Source organism: Myxocyprinus asiaticus, chromosome 20 (genome assembly GCF_019703515.2).
Source record: "Myxocyprinus asiaticus isolate MX2 ecotype Aquarium Trade chromosome 20, UBuf_Myxa_2, whole genome shotgun sequence".
NCBI lineage: Eukaryota > Metazoa > Chordata > Actinopteri > Cypriniformes > Catostomidae > Myxocyprinus > Myxocyprinus asiaticus.
In genome coordinates, this window is record NC_059363.1 from 214,332 (window position 1) to 237,334 (window position 23,003).

At 40.2% G+C, this 23,003-nt stretch overlaps 1 protein-coding gene across 1 annotated transcript in view; it reads left to right on the forward strand.

The window, feature by feature from the left end:
- The first annotated feature begins 231 nt into the window (after positions 1-231).
- LOC127410759 (brain-enriched guanylate kinase-associated protein-like) overlaps positions 232-23,003 on the forward strand; it is a 33,089-nt gene continuing 10,317 nt past the window's right edge. The window contains exons 1-4 of the mRNA XM_051645977.1: positions 232-1,506; positions 2,972-3,000; positions 14,559-14,720; positions 17,599-17,665. Coding sequence (XP_051501937.1) covers positions 232-1,506; positions 2,972-3,000; positions 14,559-14,720; positions 17,599-17,665 — 1,533 coding nt within the window. The remainder of the gene's footprint in view (positions 1,507-2,971; positions 3,001-14,558; positions 14,721-17,598; positions 17,666-23,003) is intronic.

The window sequence follows — 23,003 nt, forward strand, 5'->3', positions numbered from 1 at the left end:
GTTTGCTAGCTATGATTGTGTTTTCACTTTTGGCACATGTGTGTCCATTCAGAAAACAGGCCTGTATGTGAAGCATTCATATGAATTATTGGCTGTCGATGTTTTACTGCTGACAGATCAGAGAGAGCATTTGAGAAAGTGTGTCACTCTCTCAGTCAGCATTTGTCTGCTCATAATTTAGGGCGACTGTGAGAGGGCAGGACTGTTGAAATCTGGACAGCCCAGTTCATCATGGTCCAGTTTTCCACACACACCGTTTATAGCGGAGTGAAAATGCAGAACAGCTCGTCAAAAACAGGCAGAGGGGTGACGGTTAACGGGACAGTGTCCACCCTGAAGAGGCCGCCGAGGTCTAAAATCTCATCCAACAGGCAGGAGCGAGGATCCTGTTCGTCGACGGCCTCTTGTCCAGTGTTCTCAGGATGTCAGAGCGATCTGGATGAAGATCCACCATCACGATGCCCATCGAGTCTCTCCTCACCCACTCTACACGGGTCAGTTTCCACCTCAGGGGTGGCTGTGAAAAGCTCGCTCTCCAGCCGGCAGGGTTCAGTGTCCAGCCTCAAGAGCTTCCCGACTTCTTCAACCCTTCAGAGCTCAAACTTCAGTTTGTGCAGCTCCAGCCCGAGTCTCAGGAGCTCCAGCTCAAGCCATCGCAGCTCCAGTGAGGACGACAGCTGGGACACCAACAGCTGGAGCTCCGGAGCCACATGTCTGCTAAGGAGCTCCATAAAACAGCACAGCGAGGAGGTTTTCAGAGTGCGCGCCGGCTCCGGGTGTCGACCTGAGGGAACGAGCGACTCTGAAACCGGCTACCAGAACTCCGACAGCTGTCAGGACAGCGTGCTGGGATTGGAGAGCCACGAGGGAGTGGAGCGAATTGCCGTTGGACGTAGAGACTCCTCACACAGCTTGACCTCCAGTCAGGGCACTTCTGTTGTTTCAACAATATCAACGGATCTCAAACAGAAGATTGAAGAGAAACTCAAGTTCTCTCAGTTTCTCGATGAGGTCACATGCAGGGTGTTGGATCCAGAGTGTTTGGAAGCCTTTGGTGCGTTCCATCAGAAAGAGACGCCACAAACTCCGACCTCCACCACACACTCCGACACCGTCAGTCCCTGGTTGAGCTCCATTAGAGATTCTCTGTCAAACGGCAATGAGATTAATGGAGCCGCTTCTGTGTGCCAGTGGCCTAAGTGTTTGCCGAGCTGCAAGATTCTGGATGCTAATGAGATCCTGAGAAGAACTCAAGAGGAATCAGCCTTCATTGAGACATCAGGAAGAACCTACCTGGAGACTGACATCGACCGAGTGCGGAGAGAAGATGAAATAAACTCCACACATGCAAGAGAAAGAGAGCTGGAGAAGAGATGCTCACAAGAGTCTTCTTGCAGGACACTCGACAGGAAGAAAAGCTCGAGTCCAGTTTTGAACTGCTCAGATGGAGCGCCGAGACCGCCGTACCGATCCACATCATTACCAAGACCTGTGAGCAGCAACACGGTGAGTACTGAGAGGAATGATCTCATGAGACACTCATGACTCAAAACGTTTACGTTCGATTAAACATACTTTAATATCTACAGCAGCACACAAGTCACTTGAATTTACAGGTTTTCAGTTTATTAGAGAGCAACAGCGCCCGTCCACTTTTTCATCCGTCTTGGTTCCGGAAGTATTTTTCTCATTCATTTTCTTCATTGGCATTTCATAAAATCCTTCATAAAAGAGTTGTAGGTCATGAATCAAACTAACCAGCTCCAGGGTAAATCACATTACAAACTTTGATTTGAGCACAGAAGTACTTGAAAATCAAACAAAAAGACAAAAAGGTACAAGACTGTGTACTTAGCGTTTTTCATGAGGGAATGAACTACAATCTCATGATGAAGCACTGCGAATGACATAATCAAATAAAAAATGGATAAAATATATACATGATATAAACAACTAATTTAAATTATATTGCACAATATGCTAATATATCAGTGTTTCCCCCAGCGACTGCCACAGTCTAGGTAATTAATGGGAAACACTGTATATACAAATATATAAGTATTTTGTGAGTGTAGGGAGAGCGACTCTATTGCATCATTCACAGTGCATCATGGGAGTGGGCGGAGCTGCAGAGCTCTTTTGATGTGCTTCTCTGATTGGTGGATCTCACCTCAGTATCATGGGAGGTGTAGTTCTTCTCCAAGAATTACACTATTAAACATCATTTTTTAAAAGACAGTTGAAATAACGCAGACTGATGGCCTCAACAGGAGTATTTACTATCGATTAGAAACTTCAGAGCTCACAGTAGGTCTGTCTTTTTTACAGTGCTTCGGTGCTGATGTAGAATTATCATTTTATTTATATACTGTACAAATAATTTCTTGTCATTATGTTTTTACTTTCCTCAGAGTCAGAGGTAAAAGAAGGTTATTTCTAATAATGTTCTATACAAAACTTCAGTGTTCTGATGTCAATCAACTGTAGAAATGTGAAAACATGCAGTAGTGCATTAATGAAAATGTGCATTTATTAATATAAATGTCTCTGCATTAATGATCTGACTGTCACTGATGGAGACTGATCGTATTAAATATTTTGCTCTCAAATAAAATCAGTTGATTTAGATGTTAACACAGAGAACCCTGCCAAAACATGTTTCAGGTGTATAAAAGAATACAAACATTCAAACTCTCATACTGTTTTGCATTTGATTCATGTGAAACGCTCATGTGTTTTTTCCACATGAATGAAATTCTGCAGCTTCTCGAATCTGTTTGTGTTTATCTACTGTCTCTCTTCATATTAAAGGTGTTCTTTTTCTCTCAGTACTGTATGTTGTTCTTCACAGATGAACAGAGATGTATTAATGTCTGATGAATACAGAAGGTTTTTTGTGAAGGTTTGCAGTTTGGAAATCAAATCAAATGAATAACTCTTGATGTTCTCCTCTGTTCATGTGTTTTGTTAGGTGTGTGATGAGGATACTCACGGCAGCAGGTAAACACACAGTCTTACACTCTTCTTATGTGTGGCATCTGTCTGTATCTCTCTCTCTCTCTCTCTCTCTCTCGTGTATCGTCTCAGTGTGAGCTTTGGCTCTTCTCTCTCTCACTGTGTGTGGATGTTGCCGTGTGTTTAGCAGTAAATTATACACACGTGTGCTGATGTGATCTCATGATGACACGCCAGCATTACAGACGGTGAGTGACACGTGTGGATGCAGATGTGTGTGTGTGTGTGTGTGGTTGACCACAGAAATGATATGTGCTGTTCTTCACTTGTGTAGTCTGTATTATGTATGGCATTATCTGCTGTATTCACTAAAACTGCACTTTAAGGATAGGTCCATTTTAACCTCAAAAACTGTAAACACTGTGTCTCTGTGGCACTATGAAAATGTCCACAACATTGACTCGACCAATGGTGTGAGTTGGAGGCGGGACGATCTGTTTGTTCAGCCAATGGCTGATGGGGGGCGTATTCAGAAATGTTTTAATTTTGCGATTCCGTTCAGTAGCACAGACATTACACACTTCAACTTTAATAGTGCTCTTTTAATGTTATTCAATGAGAAACACACTTCAGCGTCACACTCTTGTGGATCAGAAACAAGTTCACTATGCTTGTTTTGAAAGCTTTATTTGATACTTTAGAGAAACACTGCAGGTCTGTTGGCAGCTCTTGAATCTCTCGATGTTTTGATGATTCTGCTGTTACTTGTGTGTTTATGTTTATGAACCGTATGACAAAAAAAATTGGTACACTCATCCAACAGCTCAAAGTTTGTCTTGTATTCCACTTTCTTTCTCTGAATTGAACTGAAATGAGCTGAATGTGTCCTGTGACTCACATTATTGTGCATTTGTCATAAGAGAAAATCAGTGCTGTTGTCTTCACATGAAGGTGATTGTCACGAAGGAATGTGATTTGTGAGTGATTAGTACATTAAAACTTTAACCACTAACACAACACAAATGACTCTAAATGAGTTTTAAACAGCTTAAAGTGTGTAGAAGGCACTTTTTATTGAATGTAGTACAACATAGGCAGTGTGTAATATAATCACAAAGTAATTCATTACTGTTATTAAATTACTTTTTAGTACAAAAACATGTGTAGTGCATTACGTCAAAAAATTCTTGTCAGATTTCAGTTACTGAATTTAAGTTAAGAGAACTTCTTTATTTGGGTTACACAATATATTTTCAGTCCATAGTTTAATTAATGCTACTCAATATATATAGGCTACTAAAGAAAATGTTCAAATGATGCTCCTAAAATCACCATAAATGAATGTTTTGGTGCTGTTTTTGCTAAATAAATAAATAAGACCCCCCTACAACATCATGGTACATGTATGTTACATAAAACATGATGCTGGGGGGCGAGTGGAGGGACTCGCCTAGGGTGCCAAATGGGTTAGGACCGGCACTGCTGGTAAAGGATGTATGTTTGAAAGCTATTGTTTAGATGTTTCTGTTTTATAGATCTGGAGACTTAATGGAGTTCTTAGAGGTTTCAATGAAGGACCAACTTTGTCTCTCCTGTGAGGTTTCTCTTAGAATAGACTCAAAAACAGACACAAATGAGTCAATTGTTGAAATACTGTACAGTAAAGCCCAAGTCACACTCGGCTTTCACCAAAATTATCAACGCAAAATTATTTCAGACATCACAATGGATCAGAATATGATGCCACGTGCAAAGGCTTCTGGTTTTAATAAATAATAAATTACAAATAACAAAAATGTTATATTTCAACATATACCATCAACTCACTTTCCAGCAACAGTAAAATACAGCGCTTTGAAATATGTATTCTTTGTGTTGAACCAAGAGGTCAGAGTGTGATGTTTCCATCTTCTAATTGTCACAGTTTCTCGTCATCGGATTCACAAGTTTACCAAATTTGAACTTTCCTCTGCAGAGTAGTGTGTGCAGTTTCTTTGCATATGTTTGAGTTTCCCGTCACCTGAGTTTGATGCGTTTGAATGGGAGCGATTGGAGCACAAAGTGTAATGCAATCGCCTCTTAAGAGTACAGAGCTATAACATGAATGTACTGTAGATAGCATAGCTCAGATAATTGGTATTGGAAGTATTTGATGAGAAATGTTTGAGTTCATATTGAGATCTGTCACAGATTTTGGGCCCTATTTTAAGAGTCCTATGCCATAAGTCATAAATGCAAAGTCGGTGGGCATGGCCATGAAGTTTTGGTAGTTTCGTGCAAGCATGCATTAAGTCTGTGCGCAAGTGGGTTTGGTGAAATCATGTGCACAATGCACTAATGGGCTGGGTCAAGTTCAATTTAATTCTGAGGTTCACCTCCGGTTATTGCACCATCTGCATCCTATTATAAAGTCCATTCCCTTGAACATCAGTGATGTAAACAAAGACAGCACATTCATAAGAAGTTAATAGTGTAAATGGACTGTATGCAATGAATTAGAAGAACAGAAATTTCTCCTTTTTATATGCTTAGAATCTGTTATTCTTCTCAGGATTTATATAAACGCTCCATTAAATTATAGAGAATGTAACTATTATTAATCATTTTCATCTACTAACCCTAACCTAACAACAGGTGGAAAAATACCAATCCAAATTAGATCATAAATACAATTGAAAATATAAACATAATTATACTAATAATTATTTATAAAAAAATCATGACCTATAGATAGTTTAACACAAATCTCATGAATTATAATTTCATATTTTCAGAGTTTGGACTTGAACTTTATTAACACCTGCTGGTGGAATCTCCAAACTGCAAATGTAGGAACTGAGTTTAAACTTTGCACTGAAAACAGATGTGCTTCTAAAACATCTCAGCACAATGACCTATTTCTCAGGAAAATAACAAACTGTGCTTAGTGCCACTTTATTAAATGTTTTTAATTTTATTTATTTATTTATTTTTCTCCCTTTTTTCTCCCCAATATGGAATGCCCAATTCCCAATGCGCTCTAAGTCCTCGTGGTGGTGTAGTGACTCGCCTCAATCCGGGTGGCGGAGGACGAATCTCAGTTGCCTCTGCGTCTGAGACCGTCAATCCGCACATCTTATCATATGACTTGTTGAGCGCGTTACCGTGGAGACGTAGTGCATGTGGAGGCTTCACGCTATTCTCCGCGGCATCCACACACAGCTCACCACGCGCCCCACCGAGAGCGAGAACCACATTATAGCAACCACGAGGAGGTTACCTCATGTGACTCTACCCTCCCTAGCAACCGGACCAATTTGGTTGCTTAGGAGACCTGGCTGGAGTCACTCAGCACGCCCTGGATTCGAACTCGCGACTCCAGGTGTGATAGTCAGCATTTGCACCACTTTATTAACATACAATACACCCACAGATAGCGCAAACACTCTCACCCAAGGCCACTTGCATTTTGCGCTGGCACAAAAATTGAGCTTAGAATTAGTCTCTCACAAAAATTGGATAAGACGTTGTGCACGGTCGTTGCATGTAGCGCTGTGATTTGTGTGCTTATGAATATAGAGCCCTTTGTCTCTTCCTGCACTGTGAGCCAGTGAAAATTCAGCCTGCTGTTCTGCAGTGATCCGTTACCAGAGTAAACAGAGTACTTGAGCAACTCCCTCAAACAGATCATCTGAGGGAGCTGTATTCCAGTTCTGCAGGACCTCAGGCGAGTCACGTCGCTGTTAGAGGAGCATTTGTGCTCAAATCATGTGTCTTTACTAAGAGATCACATTTCCCATTTTCACCTGGTGCTGAATGATAAAACAGGCTCAAGAAACCAATTAGAACACTTTAGCAACCACATAGCAACGCCCTGGCAACCACTGCACATTTATTTAAATAGATCTAAAAATGATGGTAAAGAATGAGCTGGTCGTGTGTGAGTTGATGTGAAGTGTTTTATTCCTGATGTTTGTCTCTCAGTTTCAGCCGCTCTGTGTTTCCAGCTCCAGTAGATCTGTTGTTCTCTGAGGAGAGTTTCCTGTCAGATACTCAACAGCATGTGAAGGAGAAAAAGAGTGCCGAGAACATCTTCAGTCAGTCAGGAGAGATTTCACATCACACAGTCTGCCTGGAGTCGGATGGATCACACAGACACACACATGTTGTTTTTGCTGTACAGTACATCAAGCATTGGACAAAAGCGTGAATGTGAGAAAAGTGAAGATGATAGAATAGTTTGCAAATCAAAGATTTAGATATTTTGTTCAAACTTTAGAGAATGAAGTGAGAGCAGGCATTTCCATCAAAACCAGGACTGCTTAGAGACCTGATATATATTCAGAGATATTTATTCTGACAAGGAGTGTTTCTGGTTTACAGTTTTTCCCTCGATTGCTAACACACATTTCTTGAATGTGTACTACGTTTTCTCAAAACCCTAAACACATATCTTGATACTCGCACCATTTTGGCCAAACCCTTGACTTTTGACCCAAAAGTAAATGTTGTAGTCAAAACCACATTATCTGTTGTAGAAACCAAACTTTGCATTCAAATTACACACAAAACCATCAAATACAATCATCCTTCTGAATACCCTTTACACACTGCTGGGAGGAATTGAAAAAACTATTATAACAATGTTTTCATGAACCAATAACAATAATGTGTCCCTGAATTTCAGATATGTTCCACTCATGAGTTTGACACGATGTGTATCATACAATCACACATATACTACAATTGTCCTTCTTACGGGATGTTTATTTTCCATTCAAACATTCTACAGTACTGCAATTGCTTGTTGAACAATCATGCTTGTCACTAAAGTGGTCACAGTAAAGTTACAGTACTGTAAGTCACCAACACAAATTCGCCAAAATGGAATTTGTGGAAAACAAACATGGCTAAGGAAACAAGGAAAGAAACAGAGCATTTTCCCCTAGGACAGAGGTTTAGAGTATGCTACAGTACTGTAATAGCAATAACAGTTCATTCTGGGTCAGCATCCTGTCTCCGACCAGGGTCAGGCCAGAGATTTTCATCAACATCACAGGCCAAACGGGGGGGGGGGGGGGGGGTGTTGATGCCTTAGCCATCCCTGACAAGACTCCACAGCAATGTCCCCACAAGCTTCCTCCATGGCTTGGAGAAGGTTGTTCTGTACAAAGGGATTTCTGTCATAGACCTTCCACCGCCATGCTGAGAAGAACTCTATCGGATTGAGGAAAGGGGAGTATGGTGAGAGGAACACATCTGTGAATCTTGGATCATTCATGAACCAGTTCTGGACCAGAACAGCATGGTGGAAACGTACATTGTCCCAAACAACATCATAACAAGGCTGCACTTCTCTCTGGGCATGTTGGAAAAGAGCTTCCCGTAGGCCATCCAGAAAAGTCAGAAGACGTTGAGTGTTATATGGGCCAAGAGTAGCATGGTGGTGATGGAGTCCATGGTTGCTGATGGCTGCACAAAGTGTAACATTACCCCCACACTGGCCAGGGACGTCCACAAGAGCACGTTGGCCAATAATGTTGTTCCCTCTTCGTCTTCGTTTTGTGAGGTTGAATCCTGCCTCATCCACAAAGATGAACTCATGCAAGGTGTCACTGGCATCAAGCTGGAGTATTGTCTGTATGAGATTTCAATTCAGCCAATCCAGTATTGTTACAGTAAGCCAAGAAATCTATATCACATCATGCAAGTTATCTGTAGTTTACACAGTACAATAGTTGATATTTACACACAAATTATGGAATACATGTAAACACATACCTGTACATATTGGAAACGCAGCTCTTTCACTCTCTCCGAGTTCCTCTCAAATGGAATCCGGTACACTGGTTTCATGCGCATATGGTTGCGCCGAAGGATGCGATTAATTGTTGAAATGCTGACTCTCTCTATATTTTGGAAAATGTCATTGTCTTCAATAATTCTTGCCTGGATTTCTCCGAGGCATATGAGATTGTTTACCACAACCATGTTCACGATGGCGTTGACTTGGGCCTCAGAAAAAATGCATGGTCCACTACAAACAACTGGTTGTCTTTCAATTCTGCAAACAAACAACAGTGTTTGACATTGTCACACATTATTGACAATATGACTCCTCAACTTCATGTCATTTTCTTGTATTGTCTGCTTCTGCTACTGTAATGCATATAGTTTCATGGTACATATAGTACAGAAAAGTACAACTTCATAGTATGGTACCTGTTTTCATCCCTGAAAGTTGGGACAATCGATGCAACACTGAAACAGTTCAGGTTTGGCTGTACTCTCAGCCCAGCTTCCCTCATTGTCATACCGTGTACAACAACATGGTCCACTACAGTAGCACGGATCTCATTTGAGATTGCTGTTCTTCTTCCTCTGCCTCTCCCTTGTACACCTCCTCTCATTCTTACCATTCCTCTGCCTCGTTGCCTGATGTTTGCATCCAGTTGTCCATGTGTAAGCACTAACAACCAAAATTACTCAACTAGCAATCAGGAGATTGGAATGAATAAAAAGGGCAACAGGTAAGCTCACCTGTGTTTCAGGTTCTGAAACACAGGTGAGCTTACCTGTTGCCCTTTTTATTCATTCCAATCTCCTCATTGCTTGTTGAGTAATTTTGGTTGTTAGTGCTTACACATGGACAATTGTTTGTTAAGGGTGTTTGAATTGTGCTGGTTTGAGTTTACTTATTGAACGGCAGTGTTTTCTAAATGACAACATGGTGACAATTGTGTCTTAAAGTTAGAGGTGTGTTTAGACTTTTACAAAGAAGTGTGAATGGACCAGAGAAATGTGGTAAAAAGGGTAAATAGAATCAGAATCAGAATCAGCTTTATTGCCAAGTATGCTTACACATACAAGGAATTTGTCTTGGTGACAGGAGCTTCCAGTGTACAACAATACAAAAACAATACAAAAACAGCAGCAAGACACAGATAATAATAACAAATAAAAAATAAAAAAGAATTATACACATATGTACAGACACACACATACATACATACACACATACACATGGGTAGTGCAAATCTAATACAATCTGTTATCTGTTATGTACAGTGCAAATACAAATCTGTTATGTACAGTGCAAATGTTTTTTTTGTTTTTTTTTGGAGGAATGAAATGGCAGAAGAGGTTGGATGTGCTGGATAAATATAAGAAAAACTAAATTGTGTATTGCACATAGTTATTGCTCAGTGGGGCAGTTTAACTGTTCATGAGATGGATAGCCTGAGGGAAAAAACTGTTCCTGTGCCTGACGGTTCTGGTGTTCAGAGCTCTGAAGCATCGGCCAGAAGGCAACAGTTCAAAAAGGTAATGGGCAGGGTGAGTGGGGTCCAGAGTGATTTTTCCAGCCTTTTTCCTCACTCTGGAAGTGTATAATTCTTGAAGGGGGGGGGGGGGGGGGGCAGGGGGCAACCAATAATCCTCTCAGCAGTCCGAATTGTCCTTTGTAGTCTTCTGATGTCTGATTTCGTAGCTGAACCAAACCAGACAGTTATTGAAGTGCAGAGGACAGTCTCAATGACCGCTGAGTAGAACTGTATCAGCAGCACCTGTGGCAGGTTACATTTTCTCAGCTGGTGAAGGAAGTACAACCTCTGCTGGGCCTTTTTCACAATGGAGTCAATGTGGGTCTCCCACTTCAGGTCCTGTGAGATGGTAGTGCCCAGGAACCTGAATGACTCCCCTGCTGCCACAGTGCTGTTTAGAATGGTGAGGGGGTCAGTGTTGGGGTGTTCCTCCTAAAGTCCACAGTGATCTCCACAGTTTTGAGTGTGTTCAGCTCCAGGTTGTTTTGACTGCACCAGACAGCCAGCTGTTTAACCTCCCTTCTGTATGCAGACTCATCGTCATCTCGAATGAGGCCGATGACTGTGGTGTCATCTGCAAACTTCAGGAGCTTGACAGAGGGGTCCTTTGCGATGCAGTTGTTGGTGTAGAGGGAGAAGAGTAGTGGGGAGAGCACACATCCCTGGGGGGCACCAGTGCTGATTGTACAGGTGCTGGAAGTGAATTTCCCCTGTCTCACAAGCTGCTACCTGTCCGTCAGAAAGCTGGTAATCCACTGACAGATAGACATGGGAACAGAGAGTTGGTGTAATTTATTATGGAATATAGCTGGGATGATGGTGTTGAAAGCTGAACTGAAGTCCACAAAAAGGATCCTTTCATATGTCCCTGGTCTGTCCAGATGTTGCAGGATATGATGCAATCCCATGTTGACTGCATCATCCACAGACCTGTTTGCTCGATAAGCAAATTGAAGGTGATTTAGAAAGGGTCCAGTGATGTTCTTCAGGTGGGCCAACACCGGTCTCTCAAATGATTTCATGACCACAGACGTCAGGGCGACAGGTCTGTAGTCATTAAGTCCTGTGGTTTTTGGTTTCTTTGGGATGGGGATGATAATGGAACGTTTGAAGCAGCATGGGACTTATTGGAGATTTGTGTGAAGATGGGGGCCAGCTGGTCAGCACAGGATCTAAAACATGCAGGTGAAACACCATCTGGGCCTGAAGCTTTCCTCGTGTTTTGTTTTCGAAAGACGCGGCTCACATCATCTTCACAGATCTTAAGTGCAGGTTGAGTAGCAGGAGGGGGGTTGCAGGAGGTGTTGGTGTTTGTGTGAAGTGAAGGTCAGAGTGGGTGTGGGGTGTGAGATTGGGCCTTTCAAATCTACAGTAAAACACATTCAGGTCGTCAGCCCTGACAGGAGTCCTGTAATTCCTAAGTTGTTTCATGCCACTCCACATTGATGCAGGGTCGTTAGCTGAAAACTTGTTGTTCAGCTTCTCAGAGTAGCTTCTTTTAGCCACTCTGATTTCCTTATTCAGTGTGTTCCTGGCCTGATTGTACAAGACTTTATCCCCACACCTGTAAGCATCCTCTTTGGCCTGACGAAGCTGCCTGAGTTCTGCTGTAAACCATGGTTTGTCATTGTTGAACTTTAAATAAGTCCTAGTAGGAATGCACATATCCTCACAGAAACTGATATATGATGTAACAGTATCTGTGAGCTCGTCCAGGTCTGTGGCTGCAGCCTCAAAAACACTCCAATCAGTGCAGTCAAAGCAGGCTTGTAGTTCCCGCTCTGCTTCATTGGTCCATCTCTTTACAGTCCTTACTACTGGCTTAGCAGATTTTAATTTCTGCCTGTAGGTTGGAAGAAGATGAACCAGACAGTGATCAGAGAGTCCCAAAGCTGCTCTAGGGACAGAACGATATGCATCCTTTATTGTTGTGTAACAATGATCCAGTATATTCCTGTCTCTGGTGGGGCATGTGATGTGCTGTTTGTATTTGGGCAGTTCACATGTGAGATTTGCTTTGTTAAAATCCCCAAGAATAATAATAACTGAGTCCGGGTATTGTTGTTCCATGTCTGTGACTTGATCAGCCAGTTGATGCAGCGCTGCGTTCACACACGCATTTGGCGCGATATACACACTCATCAGAATAAACGAGGAAAACTCCCGTGGCGAGTAGAAAGGCTTACAGTTAATAAAGAGCGCTTCCAAATTAGGACAGCACGTATTCTTTAACATTGTTACATCTGTACACCAACTTTCATTGATGTAAAAGCATGTTCCACCGCCTCTTGTTTCCCCCATTAAGTCCGCAATGCGATCTGCTCTGAACAGCTGGAAGCCCGGCAGATGTAACGCGCTGTCTGGAATGGCTTCACTCAGCCAGGTTTCTGTGAAGCACAAGGCAGCAGAGGTTGAAAAGTCCTTGTTTGTGCAGGTGAGGAGATGTAGTTTGTCAGTTTTGTTAGGAAGAGAGCGGAGATTCGCACGATGAATGCTCGGCAGCGTTGTTCGAAAGCCCCGCCGACGGCGTTTGACCAGCTCGTCTTCCTCGCCTGCGTCTCCTGAACAACAAAGCCACGCCTCCAACTAAAATGTCTAGCAAAACGTCTGAATATTCAAAAACCGGGAAAAGTCTGTCTGGTATAAGCTGTTGAATGTTCAGCAGTTCGTCTCTGGTAAAACTGACTGAAAAAAGATTACTAAACACAGGACAAACAAACAAAAACAACTAAACAATAGGAGCGCTCCACACCGAGGCGGCCATCCGCGGTGCCATCATGATGTATCATGTGAATAATGTTTATAGATTGGGGTACATGGCCTTTCTGCTGGGAATTGGCTAAATGGTTTCATGAGGATGACTTACACTACCAATTTTTGTGTGTTAGCAATCGAGAAAAACTGTAATATTTAAACTCTATTGACTGTTTGTGGCATAAATATGTTGATTACCACAGAAAATAATTTAGACTCATCCCTCTTTTTCTAAAGAAAAAAAAACTGCATTCAATAAAACACATATTGAAAGTAAATGGGTCCAATACACAATTTTGTATTTTTTTTTTCTCCCCTTTTCTTCCAAATTTGGAATGCCCAATTCCCAATGCGCTCTAACTTGTCTGTGTTAACTGTTTTGAAAGCATGGATCTTGGATCAGAGGAATGTGTGTGTATTGTTTTGTGAAAATGATGAAAATCAAGAAAAATGTACCATCTGTTTAAGACAGTTACAAAGTGTTCAGATGACTGTGATTGTTTTGAGAGCAGTGACCTGAGATTGGAGAAATGTGTAAAAATTGATCCAAGCCATTTTTTTAAATATGTTTTTATGCTGCTAACCAAGAGTAAAATCACTGTTGTGTGTATTTGTGTTGAAGTGCTGAATATTCTCGATGTGTTTGTCAGTGTGATTCTACAGGAAACACTTACAGTCGTTCACAAATAGAGTTTAACACAACACTGAGAAAGACATGAAAATGATTTATAATGGGAAAACGGCACTAAAAGCATCAGGAAACGATTATAAACATCAGAGGGGACAGACGAAAGTAAAATGTCACTCGAGTTGTCATCGATTCCGTTTATCAGCTGGTATCTGATCATGAGACTCTTCTCATCTGATTGTCATCTGCACTCAATGACACAAACCATCTAATCTGACCCATTATAATCCATCACATCAGGACACGTTCACTTCAGATGTGAGCAACTTTACCCGCTCACACTGTGTCTGAATAGCAGTTATTAGTGACATCATTTCCTGTAAACTGTCTGTTCTGTTTTCACCCTGTGCTTTGATTCCTCATTTGAGCTTCTTTTTTTACCAGAAAGCAAAAGTCCATGTGAACACAACTGTATTGTGTACTGAAGTTATAAGAGATACTGTATATAGGGACTACACGGTGTATAGAGTGTGTATATTGTATAAAGTGTATAATGTGCTAAGAAATGATTAGTTGATAAAACTTCAGTATTTCACTACAGTAATATTTCTAGTAAAATCTAAAGCCGTTTCTGCAGTTATTTAGCAGACTGTTGAGCATTCACCGCTAGAGAGGAAGAGCAACATGTCATGCTTTAAAACATATTCATGAAATAATAGTGAGTGGACAATCACAGTTCAGTCATGAATTATTTCTGATTTTAAAGCAGGGTCATTAAAGTAAAACTTTAGTAACTCAAATAAATGGATGTTCCTCAAGTGCATGAAGAAATCATCAGTGCTTTGGTGTAAAACACAGAGTGAATGTGATGAATGAGCACAAATGACTTCATGAATGTAAAGATCTGTCTGTCTGCGCAGTTGTCTACTGGATCAGAAGGAAGATCTGCGCAAGCGTCTCACGTTGACGACACGTAAGCTGCAGCTGCTGGAGAACGAGTTTGCGTCGACACGTCAGTATCTGGAGACCGAACTGAGACGAGCTCAAGATGAACTGGAGAAATTCACAGAGAAACTGCGCAGGTCAGTGATCATCATCACAGTACTGCACAAACTATGACAACATGAATAAACTCATTCATCTATAAACATGTTTTGGAGTGTCTTCATAAGTATTGCTTGTGTTTTTAGTGCTGGATTTAAACACCACACATTTACAGTGTTCAGAGGTGCTCATGAGCTCTCAACAGACTGTCCTGAAATGAGTCTGAAATAAACACTGACATTAATGAAGGACTAAAAGAAGAAACTGAATATCAAAAACACGAGTCTTTATTTGGTCACATTCACAACTAATTCAACTCATTAAACACAAAGGCCTCAGTAGAGCAACACTTTATCAAGTAAATGCAACGGACTGAGAGTTTAATAAAGACACACGTGTGTCATCAGACGTCAGCTCTATAATCAGATGAATCTTTGAAACACTTACAGTCGAGGATCAGAGCTGAAGCACATGGTGTGATGATGGGACTTAAAGATTCACAATAAAGAGAATGTCATCAAATGAACATTTGTGTAAATGATCCAAAACCACCTGGAAAACTGACAAATCATAGTCCCTTAAACAAACAAAGACAGTAAATATGTACACGTATTCCTCACAGAGATGCAGTGTAAAGGGTTGCCGGGATTTTGCAATATTTTACAGTAAAAATAGTTTTTTTCAGAATAAATAACGGTAAAAATGTGCTGCATTGCATAAACTCATGCACATTCAAAACAAAGTCCTTTTTAAGATATACACATTTCGATTTCAAAACAACATTTGCGTAATGTTTAACAAAATTAAATTAATAAAATATTTAGTTTACTTTTTTATTTTTTCATTTTATTTTAAGATGGCTAAATTTAATTTGATGGAATTTTGTTATAAAACTGAAATGTATTTAAGTGCATGTTTGATCTGTGTTTAGTGTTGTTGTTTCATGTTTTATTATAAGTTAATAGCTCATGCACTCTAATAATGTCTTTACTCAGACTGAATATATAATATCGATAGATGTATTGACATCCAGCGTGTGATGATCTTATTTCATGAGCTCAAGTCTTTAAAGATTTGGCTTTCTATTTCCCACAGAATGAATTTAAATAAACAGATTCTGCAGTCCTGATAAATCGTCTAGTATTCCTCCTTCATCTGTCCTCTCTGTGTCCGTCTCAACAGATATGCAGTTTTTGCTTCCAGCTGGGAATTTAAACTCTTCCAGACGGCAGATCAATATAATCTCATACAGTATATGAACATTTCAGGAGTGTTACAGTCACCTTCACTCTGCTGGATAAAGCGCAGATGGAACGTGATGTTAAAAATAGGCTACAAATTTAATTCATCATGAGCATCACAGTGGGTGCTTCTCAAACGAAAGGCTGCAGCCTAGTTAGGGTGTGTCCTTCCTAGACCTTCTGAGGCTGTAGACTAGACTCCTCCTCAACATTCAGCACTAAAATGAGACTTTCTAGTAAGTGTGCACGGTGAACCATACTGTATGCTTAGAACCATGCAATATTTTACTTTATTTAGAAAACCCGCATACTTCAGAAAAGGAGAAATATGTCCTTAATCTCTTTAAAATTATTCAAAAGCTATACTAACCCTATCACTTAAAGCCTTTATATAATATATTTTGCAACACTGATCTTAGAATTTATATTGAAACCACTGATACATACAGTATATATACTGAAAATATTAAAAAACAAAACCCTATACCTTTAAAAACAAACTTTTACAGCTTTTCAAATTCATGTAATTGCCCATTTATTAACTGTATTTATTTGTGCTTTGTATCTTCTCATTTGTTGCAACTGCTTGCATTTTTATTTTATTTCTCTACATACTGTCATTGCAAATAAAAACTTAAAGAGAGGGAAAAAAGTGAGTGTGTCATAAAGGTTTTCTCCTCTGCGGTCACGCAACATACGGTGTGTGTGTGTGTGTGTGTGTGTGTGTGTGTGTGTGTGTGTATGAGAGTGTGTGTGTGTGTGTGTGTGTATAAGTGTGTGTGTGTGTATGAGAGAGTGTGTGTGTGTGTGTGTATGTGTGTGTATAAGTGTGTGTATAAGTGTGTGTGTGTGTGTATGAGAGTGTGTGTGTGTGTGTGTATGTGTGTGTATAAGTGTGTGTATAAGTGTGTGTGTGTGTGTGTGAGTGAGTGTGAGTATGTGTGTGTGTGTGTATAAGTGTGTGTATAAGTGTGTGTGTGTGTGTGTGTGTGTGTGTGTGAGTGAGTGTGAGTACGTGTGTGTATAAGTGTGTGTATAAGTGTGTGTGTGTGTGTGTGTGTGTGTGTGTGTGTGTGTGTGTGTGTGTGTGTGTGTGTGTGTGTGTGTGAGTGAGTGTGAGTACGTGTGTGTGTGAGTGTGTGTATATGTGTGTGTGTGTGTGTGTGTGTGTGTGAGTGAGTGTGAGTATGTGTGTGTATAAGTGTGTGTATAAGTGTGTGTGTGTGTGTGTGAGTGAGTGTGAGTATGTGTGTGTGTGTATAAGTGTGTGTATAAGTGTGTGTATAAGTGTGTGTGTGTGTGTGTGTGAGTGAGTGTGAGTATGTGTGTGTATAAGTGTGTGTATAAGTGTGTGTGTGTGTGTGTGAGTGAGTGTGAGTATGTGTGTGTGTGTATAAGTGTGTGTATAAGTGTGTGTGTGTGTGTGTGAGTGAGTGTGAGTATGTGTGTGTGTGTATAAGTGTGTGTATAAGTGTGTGTGTGTGTGTGAATTAAAATGAACTGAAGTGTTTTGTCACCTCATCTTTAGTGTTTGCTAGATTGAGGCGAGTAAAGACAGAAGTTTTGATTTCTCTTTAACTATGAAAATTATATGAATGTGTCTCTTAAATGTGCAGAATATGTGTGTTGGTGCATGTCATCTTCATCATCTTCATCATCATCCTGTGTCCTGCAGGATTCAGAGCAGTTATGCAGCTTTACAGAGAATCAATCAGGACCTGGAGGACAAGATCCAGCGCACGGTGAGAAACCTGAAATAAACCAACATATCTGCTGTAGATCCACTTCAGCACAATGTTTCAATCTGTTCTTTACAGCATCGTGTGCACTCGTATTAATCACTTCTGCTTAAATGATTCTCATTTGTAAATAAGTGACTGTTAAAGTAAAAAGTATCTCCATTTTTGACACTTCAACAAAACACAGTTATTCTGAATATAAAGCAAAATCAACAGACAGAGAGCTCATCCTCTTTATCATCAGTGACAGACAGACTGATTATAAATCACTGATGACGGCAGTTTATCTCATGCAGGTTTAATCTGGATCCATGTCAGTTTGACTGACAGCTCGTCTCCTCTCACACTGTCTGTGACATCATCAATATTCTACTCAAACTTTGTTTAAATTCCTCTCAGAGCGACTGACGTGATCACGTCACAGTTTAAGTGTTGATATGAATCAACTGAAGCTTTATTTCTTCTGCATGTCCAAAAACTGAAATCACTGCAGCATCTTATCTGGATTGATTCAGATTAATGTTGATTTGAGAAGAGCAGCAGTGTGCCATGAGAATATTGATGTTTTTCAGATTACTGCATATGTGATCAATAACTACACAAGTTCTCACAGTCGATGGCTAAAGTGATTAGCTTCAAATAAAACCTTATTAGAGCCAATTTAAACTGTCTCACTAAAACTGCTCAATCTGTCTCATGTCTGTCTGTCTGTCTGTCTCCTTGTCTATCTGTCCTGTCTGTGTCCCTGTCTGTCTGTCTGTCTGTCTGAATGTCTCCTTGTCTATCTGTCCGTCTGTGTCCCTGTCTGTCTGTCTGTCTATCTGTCTGTCTCCCTGTCTATCTGTCTGTCTGTGTCCCTGTCTGTCTGTCTGTCTGTCTCCTTGTCTATCTGTCTGTCTGTGTCCCTATCTGTCTGTCTGTCTGTCTCCCTGTCTGTCTGTGTCCCTGTCTGTCTGTCTGTCTGTCTGTCTGTCTCCCTGTCTATCTGTCTGTCTGTGTCCCTGTCTGTCTGTCTGTCTCCTTGTCTATCTGTCTGTCTGTGTCCCTATCTGTCTGTCTGTGTCCCTGTCTGTCTGTCTGTCTGTGTCCCTGACTGTCTGTCTGTTTGAATGTCTCCTTGTCTATCTGTCTGTCTGTGTCCCTGTCTGTCTGTCTCCTTGTCTATCTGTCTGTCTGTGTCCTTGTCTGTCTGTCTGTCTGTCTGTCTCCCTGTCTATCTGCCTGTCTGTGTCCCTGTCTGTCTGTCTGTCTGTCTATCTCCTTGTATATCTGTCTGTCTGTCTGTCTCCCTGTCTGTCTGTCTGTCTATCTGTCTGTCTGTGTCCCTGTCTGTCTGTCTGTCTCCTTGTCTATCTGTCTGTCTGTGTCCCTATCTGTCTGTCTGTGTCCCTGTCTGTCTGTCTGTTTGAATGTCTCCTTGTCTATCTGTCTGTCTGTGTCCCTGTCTGTCTGTCTCCTTGTCTGTCTGTCTGTGTCCTTGTCTGTCTGTCTGTCTGTCTCCCTGTCTATCTGCCTGTCTGTGTCCCTGTCTGTCTGTCTGTCTGTCTATCTCCTTGTATATCTGTCTGTCTGTCTATCTGCCTGTCTGTGTCCCTGTCTGTCTGTCTGTCTATCTCCTTGTCTATCTGTCTGTCTGTGTTCCTGTCTGTCTGTCTGTCTCAGTGGTCTGGAGTTCAGTTGTTTGTCTGTTACGATATTAAAGTGATTCAATGTGATAAAAGTTTAAAGTCATCATGTTAATCCAGAGAGACGTGTGTGAAATGAGTTTAGATTATTAGAGCAGCATGATTATTCACAGTTAGTGATGATACAGTTCATAGAACTCACATCCTGCAGCTCATATAAACATCAATACAATATTATATTCTTGTCTGAACACTCTTGTCTGTTTTTATCTTATACACCACAAGTGGTGGTGGAGTAGTGGACTAAAGCACTGAACTGATAAGCAGAAGGTTGTTGGTTCAATCCCCACAGCCACCACCATTGTGTCCTTGAGCAAGACACTTAACTCCAGGTTGCTCCAGGGGGATTGTCCCTGTAATAAGGGCACTGTAAGTCACTTTGGATAAAAGCGTCTGCCAAATACATAAATGTAAGTGTACATCTCATGTTGGACTGAAATCATCCATTTAAACATGATTTGTAACAGACCGTTGTCTGTAATCTACAATCACATTTTTCTTTAAACCACACAGTGATGACTTAAAAACATTACAGCTTCATTTTCTGTAAAGCTGCTTTGTAACGGTGTGTGTAGTGAAAAGCACTACACAAATAAAACCTGTGATGACATCACACAGACATTCTGAAATTACATCAGAATAACAGTTCAATTTATACTTTAATTTCTTGTGCATTCAGTAGTTCAGAAATCTCTTTATTTTTTTATTCATTGACAAATAATGTTGTCCAAGATTAAAAAATGAGAAATCTTTTAAAAATCTAGTTTAAAACACGTGAAGTTCGTTGGAATTTAATCTTTGTGTCCATGTTGATTTCACATATTTTCAGAAGAACATTTATTGCACTTTCACAAACAAAAATAATTTAATGATTTAAAAACAAAAGTGGTGTAACCAAGTAAAAGATTTTAAAATATAAAATTACAAGCGAGTGTTCAGGTATCTCAGCGAGTATTGACGCTGACTATCACACCTGGAGACACGAGTTTGAATCCAGGGTGTGCTGAGTGACTCCAGTCAGGTCTCCTAAGCAACCAAATTGGCCCGGTTGCTAGGGAGGGTAGAGTCACATGGGGTAACCTCCTCGTGGTCACTATAATATGGTTCTCACTCTCGGTGGGGTGTGTGGTGAGTTGTGTGTGGATGCTGCGGAGAATAGCGTGAAGCCTCCACACATGCTACGTCTCCACGGTAACACGCTCAACAAGTCATGCGATAAAATGCGTGGATTGACGGTCTCAGACGCGGAGGCAACTGAGATTTGTCCTCCGCCACCCGGATTGAGGCGAGTCACTACGCCACCACGAGGACTTAGAGCGCATTGGGAATTGGGCATTCCAAATTGGAGAGAAAAAGGGGAGAAAAATAAATAAATAAAGGACTTTGAACTTAGATATTAAAAACATGTAAGAGCTGAAGTCATTGTTGTGTGAATTACACTTTTACTGTATTTTTAAATAATCCAATAGTAATTTAAATAATAATTTAAACGTAATTATTTTTTTGAAATAATAATAATAATATTAATAACAATAATAATAATAATAATAATAATAATATTAATAATAATAATCTGGAAAAAATAAGCATCATGTCATCGACCCACACATTCGTTCAAGAACCTCTGTTTCCATTTATAAATTCCTAATTCAAATCAAATCACTTTTATTATAATTTGCCATTTAAATATGAACTTTTTCTTTGCATATTTCACATATTTAAAATTCTTTTTCATGGCATATTTAATTTTTGTGATCATTTATTTTTAGTTCTTTGCATATTTTAGTCAGGCCACTTAATGCATGAAAGAGTCATGTTGCAAACTAATTTAAAAAATGTATTATTTGAGCTCACATGCACTTGTTGAATATTATGAACATTTAATGACTTTATGAAATGACTTTGAAGCTGGTTAGTTTGATAAAGACTCTCCGGGCTTCTGTCAGATCTAATGTGTGATGAGGACAGACTGTTTCAGTGATTGTGTAGTTTGTGTGCTCTCATTAGTCAAAGTTTCTCAGTGAAACACAAATGAGACTCCAGAGACGCGACACATGAGACCTGCAGCTGCTCCAGCACTGTATCTGGGTCACATCTGAAATACAACAATCACTACTGGGAATAATGCAGAGAGTACATGTACAGAATAAAATCACAGCAGAAAAAAATCATTTACATGCAGGTCTCACAGTCTTTAATGAGAAGAAGTGCTGCTGTCTTTAACAGAGCGATCAAAACATCTTCATTAATCACCCAGTTAGATGTCCACCATTCAGACACTAATGAGCAAAACACAAACAGAAAGACATTTAGTCTAGAGACATACAGTCCCCTATATAGAGTACAAGAGGGTAAAAGTCTCCTTTGATTTGATTTTCTCCCAAAACACTAAACAGCATCTAAAACTACAGCACTTTCCTGAACAGCTGTCTGACACTATATAATACTGCTAAATATTCCTGATCCATCAGATCATCGTGTGTAATGATTAAAGGTTGATTTTGAGGTCATTTGATCTATTAATTATTGTTTAAATGTTGTTCATTTATGTAGCTAATAAATATCCTGGAAATGATCACATTTATTCTGAGACAAAATACTCATTTTTCATTTTAGTTTTGTTCAAGATGATTAAAATGTTTTTCAATAACTGTCCAGTAGGTGAAGGGATAGTATTTGGGGTAAAAATCTAAAGCCCCTATTAAACACATTTTTCTTGAATAGATTTGATATGAAAAATGTTGAAAGTGCGCTCACATTGACTGATCCAATCATAATAGAGATTCATTTGTTTACAGAATAAGATGTGATGAAATGTCAAATGTGATTAAATGGATTAAAAGGACAATTTGCATCAGCTACACCATAACTGGCCTTTATCTACGGATATCAAACGACCCCTAAATAAATGATGTTCTTATTTCAATTCACACAAATTATGTTGCTCCATTGATATTCGATAAAAATAAACTCATTTTCCTTAAGGTGTGCCTCGAGTCCCATTTTACCCCAAACACATTCAAACACGGATTCTCTGTGTGAAACTTTGAGCTTCTTCAGTTTTTCAGTAACGATCTCCGGCGGGTTAGAGAGAAGACACTGTGAGACTTCAGTGAGAAGAAGATAAAAACTCAAACAGACTTCTGAAACCTGGAAACAGACACTGATGAACACACACACACATACACACACACACACACACACACACACACACACATACAACACACACACACACACACACATACACACACACACACACACACACACACACACACACACACACACACACACACACATACACACACACATACACACACACACACACACACACACTCACACACACACACTCGTGTGTGTGTGTGAGAGAGTGTGTGTGTGAGAGAGAGAGAGTGTGTGTGTGTGTGTGTGTGTGTGTGTGTGTGTGTGTGTGTGTGTGTGTTGTATGTGTGTGTGTGTGTGTGTGTGTGTGGTGTGTGTTGTATGTGTGTGTGTGTGTGTGTGTGTCCTCCACCTTGTAAATGCAACGCCAGTGTTCACTCTTGTTTAACTTTGTTCTCTGTCTCTGTGTCTTTTAGAAAGTCTTTGAATTTTGGCTTTAACATCTGTAGACAAAGCTACATTTATTTTCCTCTGTACACTGTCATGATTGTTCATAT